At 38.9% G+C, this 15,326-nt stretch overlaps 1 protein-coding gene across 1 annotated transcript in view; it reads right to left on the bottom strand.

The window, feature by feature from the left end:
* LOC104941248 (protein eyes shut homolog) overlaps nt 1–15,326 on the bottom strand; it is a 39,182-nt gene that overhangs the window by 20,862 nt on the left and 2,994 nt on the right. Inside the window, exons 2-7 of the mRNA XM_010766319.1 lie at nt 11,354–11,450; nt 10,807–10,914; nt 9,270–9,415; nt 2,991–3,162; nt 2,583–2,661; nt 1,990–2,189 (exon numbers count right to left, since the gene is read on the bottom strand). Of these exons, the coding sequence (XP_010764621.1) occupies nt 1,990–2,189; nt 2,583–2,661; nt 2,991–3,162; nt 9,270–9,415; nt 10,807–10,914; nt 11,354–11,450 (802 nt within the window). The remainder of the gene's footprint in view (nt 1–1,989; nt 2,190–2,582; nt 2,662–2,990; nt 3,163–9,269; nt 9,416–10,806; nt 10,915–11,353; nt 11,451–15,326) is intronic.

Below are 15,326 nucleotides of genomic sequence, written 5' to 3'. Positions count from 1 at the left end.
TTTCTTTGACAAACAGGGCCAAACAATAACAAAAAACTCACTGACGAAACTTAAGTTCACAGATCACACACTGGAAATAAGAGACCTTATTTAAAGGGAAGATAACACATAATGGATGATTCAGCGTGCATAAAATGAACGTGTAATTAAAGTGGGAATATTTATGTGTGGTAGTGCTTCGTTTTTTTTTGTGGAATTGGAGATTTTTGGATGTAGATAGGCAACACCTTGAGCAAAGAGCGGTGCCACTTGATTCTGCAAATGTCATCCCAACTGGCTTTCAGTTATGTAGAAGAATCAGTCCTTCTCCAGAGCCTGATCATGCATCAAAGCTTCCTGAGGCTAAAGGAAGACCAAGGTCTGCTGACTTGCATGGATTTCCAATTCACAATCAACAGAGTGTAAACTCGTTGATCAACTTTGAACATATTTGACGTCAGAATATGTGACACAAGCAGAGCAATGGGGAATAAATAATGTAGATTTACTAAAACTCTGATTGTTGTTTGAGGTTGTCTGATTTCCTCTTTGGAAATATGATTTCTGTTGAAACTGAATCATAAATATGAATGAAATCAGGTAACATCTGAAAAGGAGTGGTTATGAGGCCGAGTTTAAAAAGGGTCAAAATGTAATTTTCACACACCATTCAGATTAAAGAACATTGTATTTCATGTATTGTAGTAATGAATGCATGACTGATTTTACATTTAAGGCCATTAGTAAGTGTGCTAGCCAGACCAGACACTCTTTATTCAAGTGGAAAAATTAATCATGTAAATGGATGTAAAAATCATGTGACTGTGATGTAAAGGAAAATCAGAGGGACACATAGGATTGGAACCAGGTGTCACTCAAGATATTAGCTATGCCTGTAATAATGGTTGGTGGTGTAAAATCCTGTAATTCAAACCCAAATAAATACATCTTGGTGAATAGAACCCTTTTCTCTCTAAAGTGCAGACAGAGCAAATCAAATTGCAGATCAGCAGGACACTAAAGGACATTGTTTGTCCTCAGACCACATGAATGCATAACATATGCTATATTGCCTCCTTGTAGTATATAAATGTGCCTACAACAACGTAAACATAAAAAATGCTGTGCTGGGGTAGTAAGCAGTGCAACGCATCAATATAAAGCAGTGTAAAGTGCACAAAACCATTTGGAGTTGTGGTAATGATGATCACATCAGCACAGGGTTAGGCAATGTAATCAACTGTAAGGCATCTAGGGAGCTGCTGTGTCAAATCTGCACACACGTACTACATACACCTTGTTCAGATACACTTCATCACTCAAGGGGAGCATGTAAGCAATTAAAAGGAAGGATTCACTTCACTTGCTATGCTACCAACCTGGACCACTGCTACGTTGTATGACTGCACAGACATACTCACAAGGATGGTACATTCAAGCACAAGAGGGATTTTTGTTAGAGATAAGTACATTTGGAATACTGAAATAAATCTTAACAGAAATATTTTTCAAAACTCTGCCAATCAGACTATGGCAGGTCATACTTTGGCCATGGAAGAGAAAGTCTCATGACGTCCTTAAACACATATCAGCCATGTGCTTCTGTTTGGGAGAGGGTGTATTTTTGGAGTAATGGGCCTTCACAACAATGGCCATTTGTTTTCAGGATAACAGACAGTCATACAAATGGGATTTTGCGCAAATGGGAACATTTTCAGACTATTGGAGTTTTGAAATAAGGGGCCTTTGGAACAATGGCATGGCACCATTAGTACAGCACCATGGACACCACCCTAGCGTACAGAGAAATCAAATACTTTCCAGGCCAATTGTTGCTTGTTAGTGTTGCTAAGCTATAAGGCTATTTTTGGTTTAAGTGAGTCTCGACCGTTCCAATTCAGCAGGGCATGTTGTCTAAATCAGCTCATGTTATTACATAACTCCATCTAGGGACAATCTTTCAGTATCATTAGATCCAAGCCTTATAATACAAATGGTGCACTTCCTCACCTGCATGTAAAGTTTGATCCCTCACCGTCAAGGCACGTAGCTCCATTGAAACACAGGGAGACATTAAAAGTGGTGTCTTTGCAGACATCAATATCAATCTCACACATTTTCCCTTTGTAACCATCCTGACAGAAGCATGCATATTTATCAATGAGATCCACACACGATCCTCCGTTAAAGCAGGGAAAGGATGCACATTCCTGGAAATGAAAAGACACAAGCACTTCAGCAATAATACTATCTATTTTAACAGGTACAGCCAAACAATGCATTGAGAAAAATTTCTCGGTAGTTAAAAAGCAGATAATCGGATTATCTATTGAAGTAAATGCTCAGAGAGACCTTGTAAGCAAGTCAATGTTTTATCTCTAGAGTCCAACACAAGCTGTGGTTTGAATCAATTAGGCATTAGACTAAGCAGTTCCTTTTAATCAGGTATTTGTACAATGCTTACATGATCCTTGTAGTTCAATTGACCTATCTTGTAGTAAAGTCAATAGAGTTTGTGATACCAAAGGCCACACACAGATTACGACATTTTCCCGACATTCCTCGTGGACACACAGTAGCTTTATTAATTAAGCTCAACTCACGTCAATGTTTGTTTCACATCTGCTGCCAGTCCATCCAGATTCACATACACAGGAGTAGGAATATACTCCATCTTCACAGCTGAGAAGGCCACAACAGATGGGGTTAGAATTCATCAAACAGTATGAAATTCAAACAATACACATTCATAAAATATGCAGGTTTTTGCTTTATAGTTCATACAGAACCCTTAGAGGCAAATATCATCTTTTGAATGAACGAGTATTGCCCCTTCAGGGGAATTAATGACTGTAATTTGGAGACCACTGAGACAACCTTTAAGCTCATCACATTAGCTCCTTACAACATGTGACATATGTCTCCACTCCACTATAATTAAAAATAATTCTGTGCTATTTCTGCACTGCATTTTCCACACTTTCTGTTTTAATTGGCGTGGAAATCCGTACCTCCCATGGAGGCAGGGCGTTGACAGGCATTCATCAATGTTGGTTTCACAGCGGAGCCCAATAAAGCCATCAGGACACGAGCAGCGGTATCGATTAGGCGCATCGATACATTTCCCATGATTTTGGCATGGGTTGGAAACGCACTCATCGATGTTCACTTCACACCGTGCCCCTGGGAAATGAAGCATATTTTATCAAGACATTAAATATTTAACAACATTAAGAGGAACGGTCTTTTTAGTAATTCAACAAAAACACTTTGCAAATTGTATGAAATCTAACAACATGGTTATAATCTGACTTTTGCTTATTTTTTCTGCAAAACTGAACAAAATATATAAGAATGGCTCCGGAATACACTTTTTTAAGTCCTGAAGGCAGTGGAAGTTAGAGGTAAACTACACAATAATAACACATTGTGGCCACAAAGATACATTTGTCGTTATAAGTTAATTCTCAGTTTATGTCTTTTAATGAAATGTGTTAGTCATTAAACAAATAGATACAACTTCATTTTTGAATGGTAACCATAGGGTTATATGTGCCATTGTAAAGCCATGTTATGACTGAAGACTGTGTACCCCAATGTCAGCAACATCAGTTATTTTCACTGTAATGCATCTAAAGATTATGTTTCACATCATGGCTCTCTACTTAATGGGTTTTTGTTTTTTGACTGACAATGTATTTTTGAGATTGTGTTGTGACTGTGACATTCATCACAACTAATTCTGACTTTATAACAAAGAAAAAAAAACACTGTTGCCTTAGTATATATCTATGTAATATGAAATCATGATGGATTTGAAGCTACAGATCTTTTATGTGAATATAAAGCCTCAAAATCCATCCAGTCAAACTGCCCCTGTCAGCCAAATTGAAATCTAGATGCCAGGTCTATACATTTTTCACTAAACAGAGGTGGATGAATCTAAACCTTAAGGCACATACTGGACACATGTTTTAGCCCAGAATCCTTTATGATAATATGAATTTCCCAATTAGCATCAGTAATAGTCATTCTTATGATTCATATATTAGGTTGTTTAAGATTTCTGCAAAGTCCCTAAACCAACCTTACAGAAGAAAATATTGCATGTTAAGTAAATCATTAGTAGTTAAATGACTGCAAGATGCAAAACCACCAAACACTGTTTCCTAAAAGCAACATGCTTTTACCATCCTCTTCAGCATGGCATGTTTTTAATCTCTGGACTCTTTGGTAACCTTTGATGTAAAGTGATCACAAGCTGACAGGGATGGTAAACAGGCGCGTAAAGTGTGTGTGAGGAATTTCTCTTTTTTTACCCCAAGTAACCTCTAGTTAAAAAAATGAAAAGGGTTTGATATTAAAAGCATTTTGGTGGCTTTAATTTGTGACTCATGAGTATACAGCTTTCACATGAATAGCATCTGAATTAAAGCACTGAGCAGAAAAGTGGTGAACTTTGATTTCTACAAAATATCAAGTGAATTCTTAAACTGTTATTCAAGCATATGGACAACAGGGCTTATGTGGCTGATGATAGTAACACTAATTGCTAGTTTGTTACATTTAGCAAATAAACATGAAGTAATTAAAAATGTTGACTCACTAATATCTAGCTTCTGAAATCTGATGCTTTTCTCCTATTTTTAAAACTTGAAATTGAAAATGTTTTGATCTGAAAATGTCTTGGGCTGTGGGAAATGTCTGCACCTACAGCAAAGAACCTAACTACAGGTAAACTCCAATAATACAATAACCCATTATAATGTAATCAAATATATGTGCTTTTATGTCAATTGCTGAAACTCTGTGTGCTGCTATTTTTGCCAGGTCTTCTAAGAAATATAATTTCTTTCAATAGAAAAAACCTGGTTGAATAAAGGCAATATCAAAATAAATTTAAAAAAAGAACGGCGCATGCTGCATTAAAGTCAATGTCCCTGAGAGGACTCAGTGAAGTGCAGCATTGAAGTAATAGAAACGTGTGCCACATACTCTATGCACTGTATATCCTTACAGCTGTGCCTACACAGCACCATGTCTATAAAAGCACAATCCTTCTAACGGTACTGCACCAAATGTGCTGACTTAAAGGGAACATTTGTATTATACTGAAAACAATAACATCTTCAGCATCCATCAACCACACTTAAGATAAGTCTGAGGATTCACAAAGTAAGTCAGCTATACTCTGAGAGTTGATGATATTCATTATTTATGCAGACCTCACCAAAATAGCAATGAGATCAGAGAATAACTAAAGGGGAGGGGAGATTTCAAGCTGTGAGGTTAACACCAGAGAACACAAAGGCCCTTTCTCATTTCAATAATTTCCCCTCCTCGGTCCTCCGGTAGTGACCCGGAAACGAATTTCAGCGCGCCGTGTTGAAGGACATCTAATTTCTCTAAATGCACTTCGAGTACCGAGGATCGAGCGTCGAGGAGGCTCTCTGGAGGAGCTATAACCGAGGAGACACTGATGGGTCCTCCACGGTCCTCCACGGGTCCTCCGAGGATGCATTTCCGGCAACAGTGATGCACGGCCGGACTTATCTCAGCCAATGACAGCTCTGCATGCATCCCCTGGATATAATTTTATTAACTGCTTTCATCGCAACGCGATGTTTACAGAGAGAACAGCTGTGAGGTGCGTGCAGAAAGCAGAGCAGTGTGGATCATATATATCACTCAGTATAACAGGCTTACATTACTCTCTTTATTTGTATGCTTTTGTTTAGTATATCTACAAAGAAAGAGTCGATATTTGTCTAAAACCATTTAGTGCTTCACATAATAAAATACACAACGGCTGTATCCTGATATCATATGCTTTAGGAGCTGTAGGTGTGTGTGGTCAGGTGTAGGTGTGTGTGTGGTCAGGTGTAGGTGTGTGTGTTGTACAGTGCGTAGATGCAGCGGACAGACAGGTCTCAGTTGGTTTGGTGTCCTCATCTTACTTTTAATACTTGTAAATAAAACTTTTGGCCCGTAATTTATTTTCCTCATTGTAGCGACCAGAGAGATGGGGGGGGGGGATATATCCAGTCTCTGACAGTGTTACGTTATTATAAGAGTGCTCTCATACTTGTTTGATTATGAAATTGTATATATTTATATAAATATATATACATATGTGTATATTTCCGCATCTGTAGCCTGTTATTGTCTCATTATACCGCACTGTGAATGAATACAAGTAAATATATATGAACACATCTGTCCATCAGACAGAGGGCTGCTGTGCCTCCTGTCATCATCAACGGACGTCTCTTTAAAATGACCGCTCAGAGGAGAGGATTTCTCATTTCTCTAACCGCCTGCTGCTTCCCCTCCTCTCTCCTCGGTGCTCCTCCTCGACTCCTCCGCTCGCATCTCCTGTGGGCGGGACTAAGACACGAGGATAGGAGTCGAGGAGGGGAATTAGAGAAATGAGAAAGGGCCGAAGTGTCAAAATTATACTCTCTTCTGCCAACAAATCAGAACATAAGTTAGGAAAACACACTGATTTATAGATATCTAAGTGATAGCAGGCACTGCTTTTTCCACAGAAATGACAGTTTTTCCGGAGGAATTCAAAATGAATAAATAGGTTGGAGCTAATCCCACAAAGCGGCATTGTTGTGGTTCTGCTTTTCACTAAAGGGGTAAAAAGAATATCTACCACCCGCTCCTATCTTCCAGGATTCAACAAATAATTATAGATGAATGATTCATTGTTAAATGTTAGCTTTTCATTCAGGACGGATGCAAACAAACAGTGATAATGGGAGCTGTGTGATTTATCATTAAAGATAATGAATATACAATATTTACACGGAAAAACCCCATTATGATCTCTCATCAAAGATTGTAAAACAGCTCTTTCTACTGCAAAATATAATAATATATGTTTCATTTAGCCAAAATAAAAATCTATAATATAACTGAAAAACTCAGTGATTAAGGCAGATTAGCAGAATATGCAAGGCATTTAATTTAGGTCGGAAGTCATCAAATACTTTAGGTCTTGGGCTGGGATTTTACACCAAATTCAAAACATGAATAGGGCTGAACTATGAATGAGATATGGGATTTCGTTTTTCATATTTAATGCTGGGGTTTAAAAAAGCTTTTAAAATATTTCACATGTGATTAGTATCAAAACACATGTAGTATAAACCAACTCTCTCACAGCATAAAGACTGGTCTCGGTTATCAATTGATAAAACCAATACATTCAATTATCTTTTCACAATTAATGTACACTACATCTCTGAAGCAAAAGATCCATGCGAAATGGAAGAAAGGAAGAAATAAGGACCCAATATTATTCATCATGTTCACAGAGCAAATCTACAGAAGCTTTTACAGCAAACAGCAAGGACAGAACATCATCATCCGACAATGTGCTGACGGAGGAAGCTGAAACTATGTGCTGATTACACTGTACCATCACTCAAGGGAGCGTGCTCCTTAATGATGGGTGAAGAAGAGAAAACAAAAGGTGACGAATAGCGTGCTTAAACTGTGATTTATATAAACAAGATTACTCATTAATCATGTCGCTGTAATGACATCTGACCTCAGCACAGAGCACGGCGCCTCAGTTAAACAATACATTACTGTGAATAAACAGCCTTTTAGAAACAAATGATTATTAGACCGCTGAGATCTTTGCAACTGCCAGGACGTTTGAGTGTGCTTCAAATTGTTTGTCAATATGACACAAGAGCAACATCACATCATATAGAGATATAAAGCGTGTGATTAGGTTCAAGCTATAACCAAAGGCTGTAAGTGAACAAGTGATTCATTTTGACACACGAAAAGATAAAGATAAAAAAGCAGCGTTAATCTGTCAACCCTCTAAGTGGGTCAAAAAGAGTTGTAGAAAGGTAAAATAATAATTATAAGCTGGCAGAAGTGTCAGAAATGTGAATAGAACAATTTCCGGCTTTTTGCTTCAATTATTTTCTTGAAGCTCGAGGGAAGTATTAGTCAGAACATTTACATTTTTTTCCTTTTAATTTTTTTTTTAAAACAGAAGATATAGATGCACTAAATAGAATATACCTTTATTTTCATCAAACAAAGTACAACGACATTTCCTTGTTAACTCTCACTGCAGTAAAAAATAGACACAATAAATAATCACTGACCAACGACAACGAAATAAGAAAATTCAATATGAAAAGCAATGCATGTGGGAATGAAGTGTCATTATAGCTTAATAACCTCTTTGGAAGGGAGGAGATATAGAACAAAACTGATTTATTAGTTAGCACCTTCAACTGTAACAGTCAAATGAATCGTGGCATTTGATATACAAAAAAAACCCACTCGACTTCCCTGATGGCTGAAGCAAATAATATGATAATACCATCAAGTGACACAATGAGTTAAAGTGATGGAGGGGATGACGCACCATCCCATCAAAGCAGAATAACATTAGATCAATTCCAATCAAGCTGCACAAACAAGATGTGATGAAGATGGAACATTTGCTTTTGGACTAGATTTAAAAGAAGCTACAGTCGCAACATGAACCTTTTTGTGTTTCTTTGAAAAGTTGCAATACTAGTAGATGTTACCGGAGCAAATATTTTGTAGGAGTTGTAGATGGTTTGAGCCAATCCAAACTGTATCCTCTGGCCGCTTGCTCTCTGGGGGAACCCTGTTTCCTCACATGAGCTTTGAGCAACAGAAAAAGTAATGACTTGTACCATGCTGTACGTAGGCCTAATAATAAAAGCTGCTGCTGTGGGAATTGGGCCATGTGTGTCAGGTTGGGCTCTCCAGAGGAGCAATACCTCAGAGAATTCCCCCCCTTTCTCAACTGGGGAAGGATAAATTGATGATACAGTGTGGAAGACAAATGAAATTAATCTTCCCACTACCTGACAGGAATCGGCTTTAGCGCACACACACATATACGCACACGAGCGCTAAAATAGCTTGATGCGTCTAAGTGGAAAATAAGACAAATGGATTGAAGTAAAACAACAGTAGCATTCTGGGACTATGGACGCTGATGAAATGAAATAAAGGCAACTAACTGACACTGAGATGTTTTTATCGGATTAAAACCGGTGACGTGAATTTATCTCTTGTTAGCTTCACTGAAAGGCAGGCACTGTATCTTTCAGAGGCAGGCGGGCTAATTAAAAGCGAGTATTGTGAGGCAGTTTTTCTTTTTTTACACTAAGCCAGATCTGTGTCAGAGTTGCCTCAATAACGTGGCCGCAGCAGTTGTGATAAGCTTTTTAGACTCTCATATTGATCTTCATGTCACCTGAGGGCAAAAGAGCTACCTGAGTATCCAGGGCGACAGACACACTCGAAGCCCCCGAGGGTGTTGATACAGATGCCCTCGTGTAGGCAAGGTGAAACTTCACACTCATTCACATCCAGGTCACACAGCGTTCCAAAATAACCAGGGGGGCAGACGCAGGTGAACCTAAGGAAGATGTGATAACACAATTATTAGGGAAGCAAATGCAATGAAGACCAGTGTGTTCGACAGTAATTATAGAAAACCTTGTTGTGGTCTTACAGTACTGTAACCTCAGAATAAGTAGAATACTTTTTTCTCAGTTAACTAACTCTGGAAAATTCCATTAAGTGGACAAAACCTTTCATCCAAACCCACCTAGACAAAGTAAAGTTGGTATTAAGACCATTTTTTATATTCTCAAACTGACCCAAAGTGCTATGAAGAATAATACACATTTGACAGTGATTACGTTTCCCTGTGTGTCCTTAATTTGAATTACATTTGATGAATTATTATAATTGGGGAGAGCCTAATCTGTCCAATAATGGGGTTTACTCAATTCAAGTCTCTCTCTGCAGCTGTCGGTGGGTTTAATATCCCTGACCACACACCTCAGAGGAGATGCTTATCCTATTTGTAAGCCAGATAATACGAAGACATGTAATTAGATACCTCCGTGCTAAATCTAAACTCAATCTTTTGATAAGTGAGACACCTTCCTTTAGCAGTTAACCAATTACATAACTTTGTGCGATATATGCTAAATAGTATTTATAATGCCACAACTGAACTGTGCTGCCTAATGATGTGAACTCTGATCTGAGGCATTGTTGTCGACAATTAACAATTGTACTCGACTGCGAGTCAATAACAATTATTTCAGATGGGTTTTTCTTTACATATATAGTTGGAAGAAAATACTTTCACAGAGTCAAACTCAAAGTTTCTACAAAAAGAGAAAAAGACATCAAGGGTGCAGTGAATACGTGGCAGTCTGATTCATCACTGCAGTACACATGGACTTGTTTGGCTTGTTGGGTCAGGGAGACGGAGATAGCAGCGTGTGCAGTGTTTGTGGTGGGCAGCGAGGTTAAAACACACCTGATGTGAACTCCCTGGACTGTGCAATCAGGGGAGAGCTCTGAGCAGGGCCAGGTCACATGGGAGCGAAATCATGATGGGAGACAAACTGGAGACGAACCATTTAGGACTCAAATTGGCCCTGGGACTTTGCTACCCATCTGTCCGACTAAGCCCGAAAGCCCCGGGGCTCCCATTACGCACAGCAGAGAGGAGCACCAGTGGAGTAAAGCCCAATCTAGATACATGATGTGTTCCTGCTGAATCCGCTCTCTGTCTTCAGAAGAGCAGCTTATGTATGTCAAGGATGAAGACAGGCTTGCTATATAGACTGGAACACCACCATCTTGTGTGTTTTCTTTGGACAGCCGTTTCGTTCATTCAATCACCAAAACAAAGACACAAATTAATTCTGCCTGCCCTTTACGGATATTTAAAAGCTCACATTGGATAAAGGCTAAGTCAAAGCAAAGGCAGAGTTTATTTTTACTCACTTGTTCACGAGGTCTTGACAAATGGCAGAGTTGTGGCACGGGCTAGAGGTGCACTCATTGATGTCTTCCTCACAGTGAAGGCCAGAAAATCCCATCTTACATTCACAGCTGGAAATGAAAAATCATTAATATTGATATTTAGTCTCAGATGGAACATTTGAATTCTCTTCTGGCACATGAACAGAACAAAATCCATAACATATTAATGATATCAATTACACATCTTATTTACTGGCTTTGCACATACAATACAGTGACATACAGTAGGCATTGGTCTGACCGTTTAAACGTAATGGCTGAATGAAAACAGGCAGATTAATTTTGCTGTTAAGAATATGACTTCATTCAATCTGAAATGGTACATAACTACATCTATTAAAATACATTTTAAGAAAGGCCACAAGATCAGCGCAAATCATTCGGCTGAAGGTTGAAGGTTACCGGTACCAATATTCTGGATTTACTAATGTTTAAAAGGTCCATCACTACAATGCCTGACATTTTTCTTGCCTCCTAAGAAAAGCTGGTTATGGATGTCACTCTTTACCCGTAGCCGTTGACCCGGTCCACACAGTCGCCCTGGTTCTGGCATGGATTTGAGTTACACTCATTGGTGTCAATTTCACACCAACTTCCTTCGAATCCTGAAAGATAGATGAGATGGTCATGGATCAGCAGGCCCCAGTGGATCCTTAAAAGCGTCAGGGCCGATGATAACAAAGACCCCAGTGAATGCCATTTTAATGGAACTAGTAGCCCCTGTAGCATATCTCATCTTCCAGCTCTCAGCACTCACTGTTTCCCCTTTGAGAGTGTGTAAGTCTAATAATACTTTAGTGCCACAGACAGATTGGTCCGAGGGTTAGTGGTTTGGGGTTTGGGAGGTGTGTGGCTCCTTGCATACGTGTCTGTGTGTGTGAGAGAAAGCGAGGGAGTAGGGGGACATCTTATTAAGTTGGGGTAGGAGGGAGAAGCTAAACCCAAGAGCTCTTTTGCCCTCGTTCATTAGGGGGCTGAGGGGCAGGATGGCTAAGCAGATCAGTGTGGATGTTTTGTTGTACTTTTGAAGGCAGCCCTGGGAGCTGGTAATGTTCCGCCTGTCGGAGGTATTCCTCTGGTGCCTGGTGTGGTGGTGGCGATGCTTTACTGCTGAACAGTCCAAATTAAATGACTCTGTTATATGAAGTTAAAATGAATAATGCATGAACCACAAATGCACAATTGAATAGAAGCAAATAATGCCCATAAAACCTGAATTTGTATATGAAACTGAAAACCTTATTCTGAATAACTACTACATTTGATGACATTTAATTACAACTCAAATTATAGCCTTAACATTATTGAGTATAGATACCATCTATCGTAATAAAGGCTTAAAAAATAAATGTAAACAGTGCATTTTTCGTTTTTATTCCAGCATGTATATATAGGTTTGGGTTAACAAATTCAGCAAGCAGTATTACAATATATTGTAAAATTCCTTAAATTCAATTAGCTTTTTTAGTAAGTTGTTATCAAAATAAGTAAAGGAAGGTTTGAGTCAAGTCAGAGATAACATATTTAGAATTAAGTGTCAATGGCCAGGGATATTAAATAAACCTTAGCTTTTTTTTTTATATTTAAGGCCAGCATTTGCTTCCATACTTTATGCATTTTGACACTGCCATTTAATTTGATGAGCTAAGAGTCGAAATACAGGAAGTCCTGCACCATCCGTACTCTTCTACTATTGAGCAGAGACCTCTACTGACTAACGACTACTATTGTGATTGTTACGGTGGGTGAAGCAAGCAGGACCCAAATGCAGATTACACTGATATTGCCTTTATTTCATGGATAAAATAATAACTTGGACAAAACAGAACACTCACCGGTGAACTCAGTCACAAACAAAAGACGAACCAACACTGAACACAGGAAGAGACAAGACTAAATACAGGGAGGGGTAATCACAAGACGAGAAACAGCCGGGCAGGGGAGGAGAAACACAAGGGCCACAGGTGAACACAATCAGACAACTAGACACACCAGGGAAACTAACGACAGGAGGAAAAACACCAGACAATATACCAAGAGGAAAACATGACAGGGAGAACAGCAAAACACCCAAAACAAGACATACAAAATGTGACATAACACAATAATCGTAACAGTGATGTAATATCAGCTCTCCCTGCCAAGCATAATTAAAGGTAGTAGAAGCATTCAACATAGGGTTAAGATCAAAAAGTAGCTTATAAGTGTTAGCGATGTTATTGTTTCTTTGTCTCATTATGTTACTCCCGCTACTTTAAATTAAGAGCCATATATTTGCCTCTTGAACATATCAATTCCCAGCTGAGAGCAGAATTTGTTGACAATGACGAAATTTCCAATTAACAGGACATGAATGAAACCTTTATTGCCCCTTGGGGAATTAGTTTTGCACAGAAGAAAACAAAGAATTGAACATCAAAAGAACATCAACAACGAAACATGACAGAACTGATAAAACATAAGCATCAAACACATGGTTTAACATTTGCAGCTGGTTAAAATTGAAGAAGATATGTTTCATACTATATTCTATAAACATGGAAGCAGAAGTATCAATGAGGGAAAATGTTTTAAATACTGCTTACTACGTGATAGTTACAAACAATTCGATATGTAATTGTTTTCCCGTATTGTTTGCAATCATACTATAAATCTTGAGGTAACACCATGTATGCTTTGTAATGGGAACAATGAATTTCCTTTTCAATGTTTTTAAACTGTACATAAAACAGATGGCAGACAATAACATAGATCATACATATTTGAGTTTAGATAGGTGCAGCAAATAGAGAGCCATTATTCGTGGTTTGCTATTCAGCCAGATGAAGGTCAGGTCTATTGATTAGTAAGTGTTGAATAAAATATGGCTTAACAACTAGATGGAGCTCTACAAGCAACTCCCATTAGTAATCAACTGAATAAACAATAAAGCATATTATTACGATTATACATGAAGAATCTTCTATTGAGCTAGAGTGACGCCGATGAAAAAAAAGTATGCCAGCGACACTGAAGCAGCTCTGTGCATCTTGGGACGCGAGAGTGAGAGGGAATCCACGAGACCACAGAGCACCAGGTGAATTATGGGACAGTACAGGTTTCCCAGGCTGGTCTGTCAGTCAAAGCAATGGTGGAGCACCTCAGGGACCATTTCAAATGTCACCGCAATGTAATGCATCTTCTGCCACTGAGCAGTGACTGGATGCTTCTTCTTGACAGAGTACGGAGAGGGATACACAAGGCGTGTGTGTGTACGTAGTCATTCCATCATCTGGCTGGAGCTCCAGTATGTGATCACTGCCTCGAAACTGTGGGGAATCCTCAGCGGAGAGCGCAAACTAACTTTGATGGACGCTTCAATTGAAATATGATTGATGTCTTCATTTTAAAAGTGTGTATTTGGTCAGGACTGCAACATCTGTGACTATAGTCTTCTCATCAAAGTTGCTGTCAGTTTGATGTAACAATTTCTCAGAGGGGGTTCATTTAAAATGATATTACCCTTTCACTCGTGCAATGTAGATTACTGTCTTTGTATGTGGTGTCATCAGAGGGCTGTCATAATGGTACATCAGATATCACACGTCACAGATTGCATAATCTGCTTATGATTTCCCGGCTGAAACCAAATACATCAATTTCATTTATTTTTCTATCTGTGTTGAGTTCTGTTTCTCCAAAGTTAGACGTTTTAATTTTGAATATTTTGGCCTCTATTTGGCAGTGCATTTCAAACATTGCAAACATGCACCATCCCTGCAAGATTCATCAAACCTGTTTGCATTTAAAGCTTTCACCTCCAACTAAACAGAAACGCCCAAAACCTTTTCTTGGAATCACCAAATCACGCGATGAAAAGAGTATGTATTTTCCCAAAAATAAACATGCATACTGTACCATGCATGTCCCATACAACCTGGTGAATGTGAGCACACTGCACATATCGTTTAGACCAGTGGTTCCCAACCTGGGGGGCGCGCCCCGCTTGGGGGGGCGCCAAAGATCGCAGGGGGGGGCGCCAGGCCTCAGATGATTTGAGGCCAAATATCATATTTAGACTTTTTTTTTTTTGTATACACTGAACAAAAATATAAATGCAACACTTTTGTTTTTGCTCCCATTTTTCATGAGGTGAACTCAAAGATCGAAAACATTTTCTATATACACAAAATAACCATTTCTCTCACATATTGTTCACAAATCTGAAAAAATCTGTGATAGTGAGCACTTCTCCTTTGCCGAGTTAATCCATCCCACCTCACATGTGTGGCATATCAAGATGCTGATTAGACAGCATGATTATTGCACAGGTGTGCCTTAGGCTGGCCACAATAAAAGGCCACTCTGAAACGTGCAGTTTTGCTTTATTGGGGGGTCTGGGGGGGTCCGAAAACCCTAGGGTTAAACCCTAACCCTAACCCTTACCCTAACATGTCACCCATTGAGCATGTTTGGGATGCTCTGGATCGGCGTATACGACA

The sequence above is a fragment of the Notothenia coriiceps genome, unplaced genomic scaffold (assembly GCF_000735185.1).
Source record: "Notothenia coriiceps isolate Sejong01 unplaced genomic scaffold, NC01 NC01_scaffold00003304, whole genome shotgun sequence".
NCBI classification, from domain to species: domain Eukaryota; kingdom Metazoa; phylum Chordata; class Actinopteri; order Perciformes; family Nototheniidae; genus Notothenia; species Notothenia coriiceps.
This window is presented reverse-complemented; position numbering and strand designations above follow the sequence as displayed.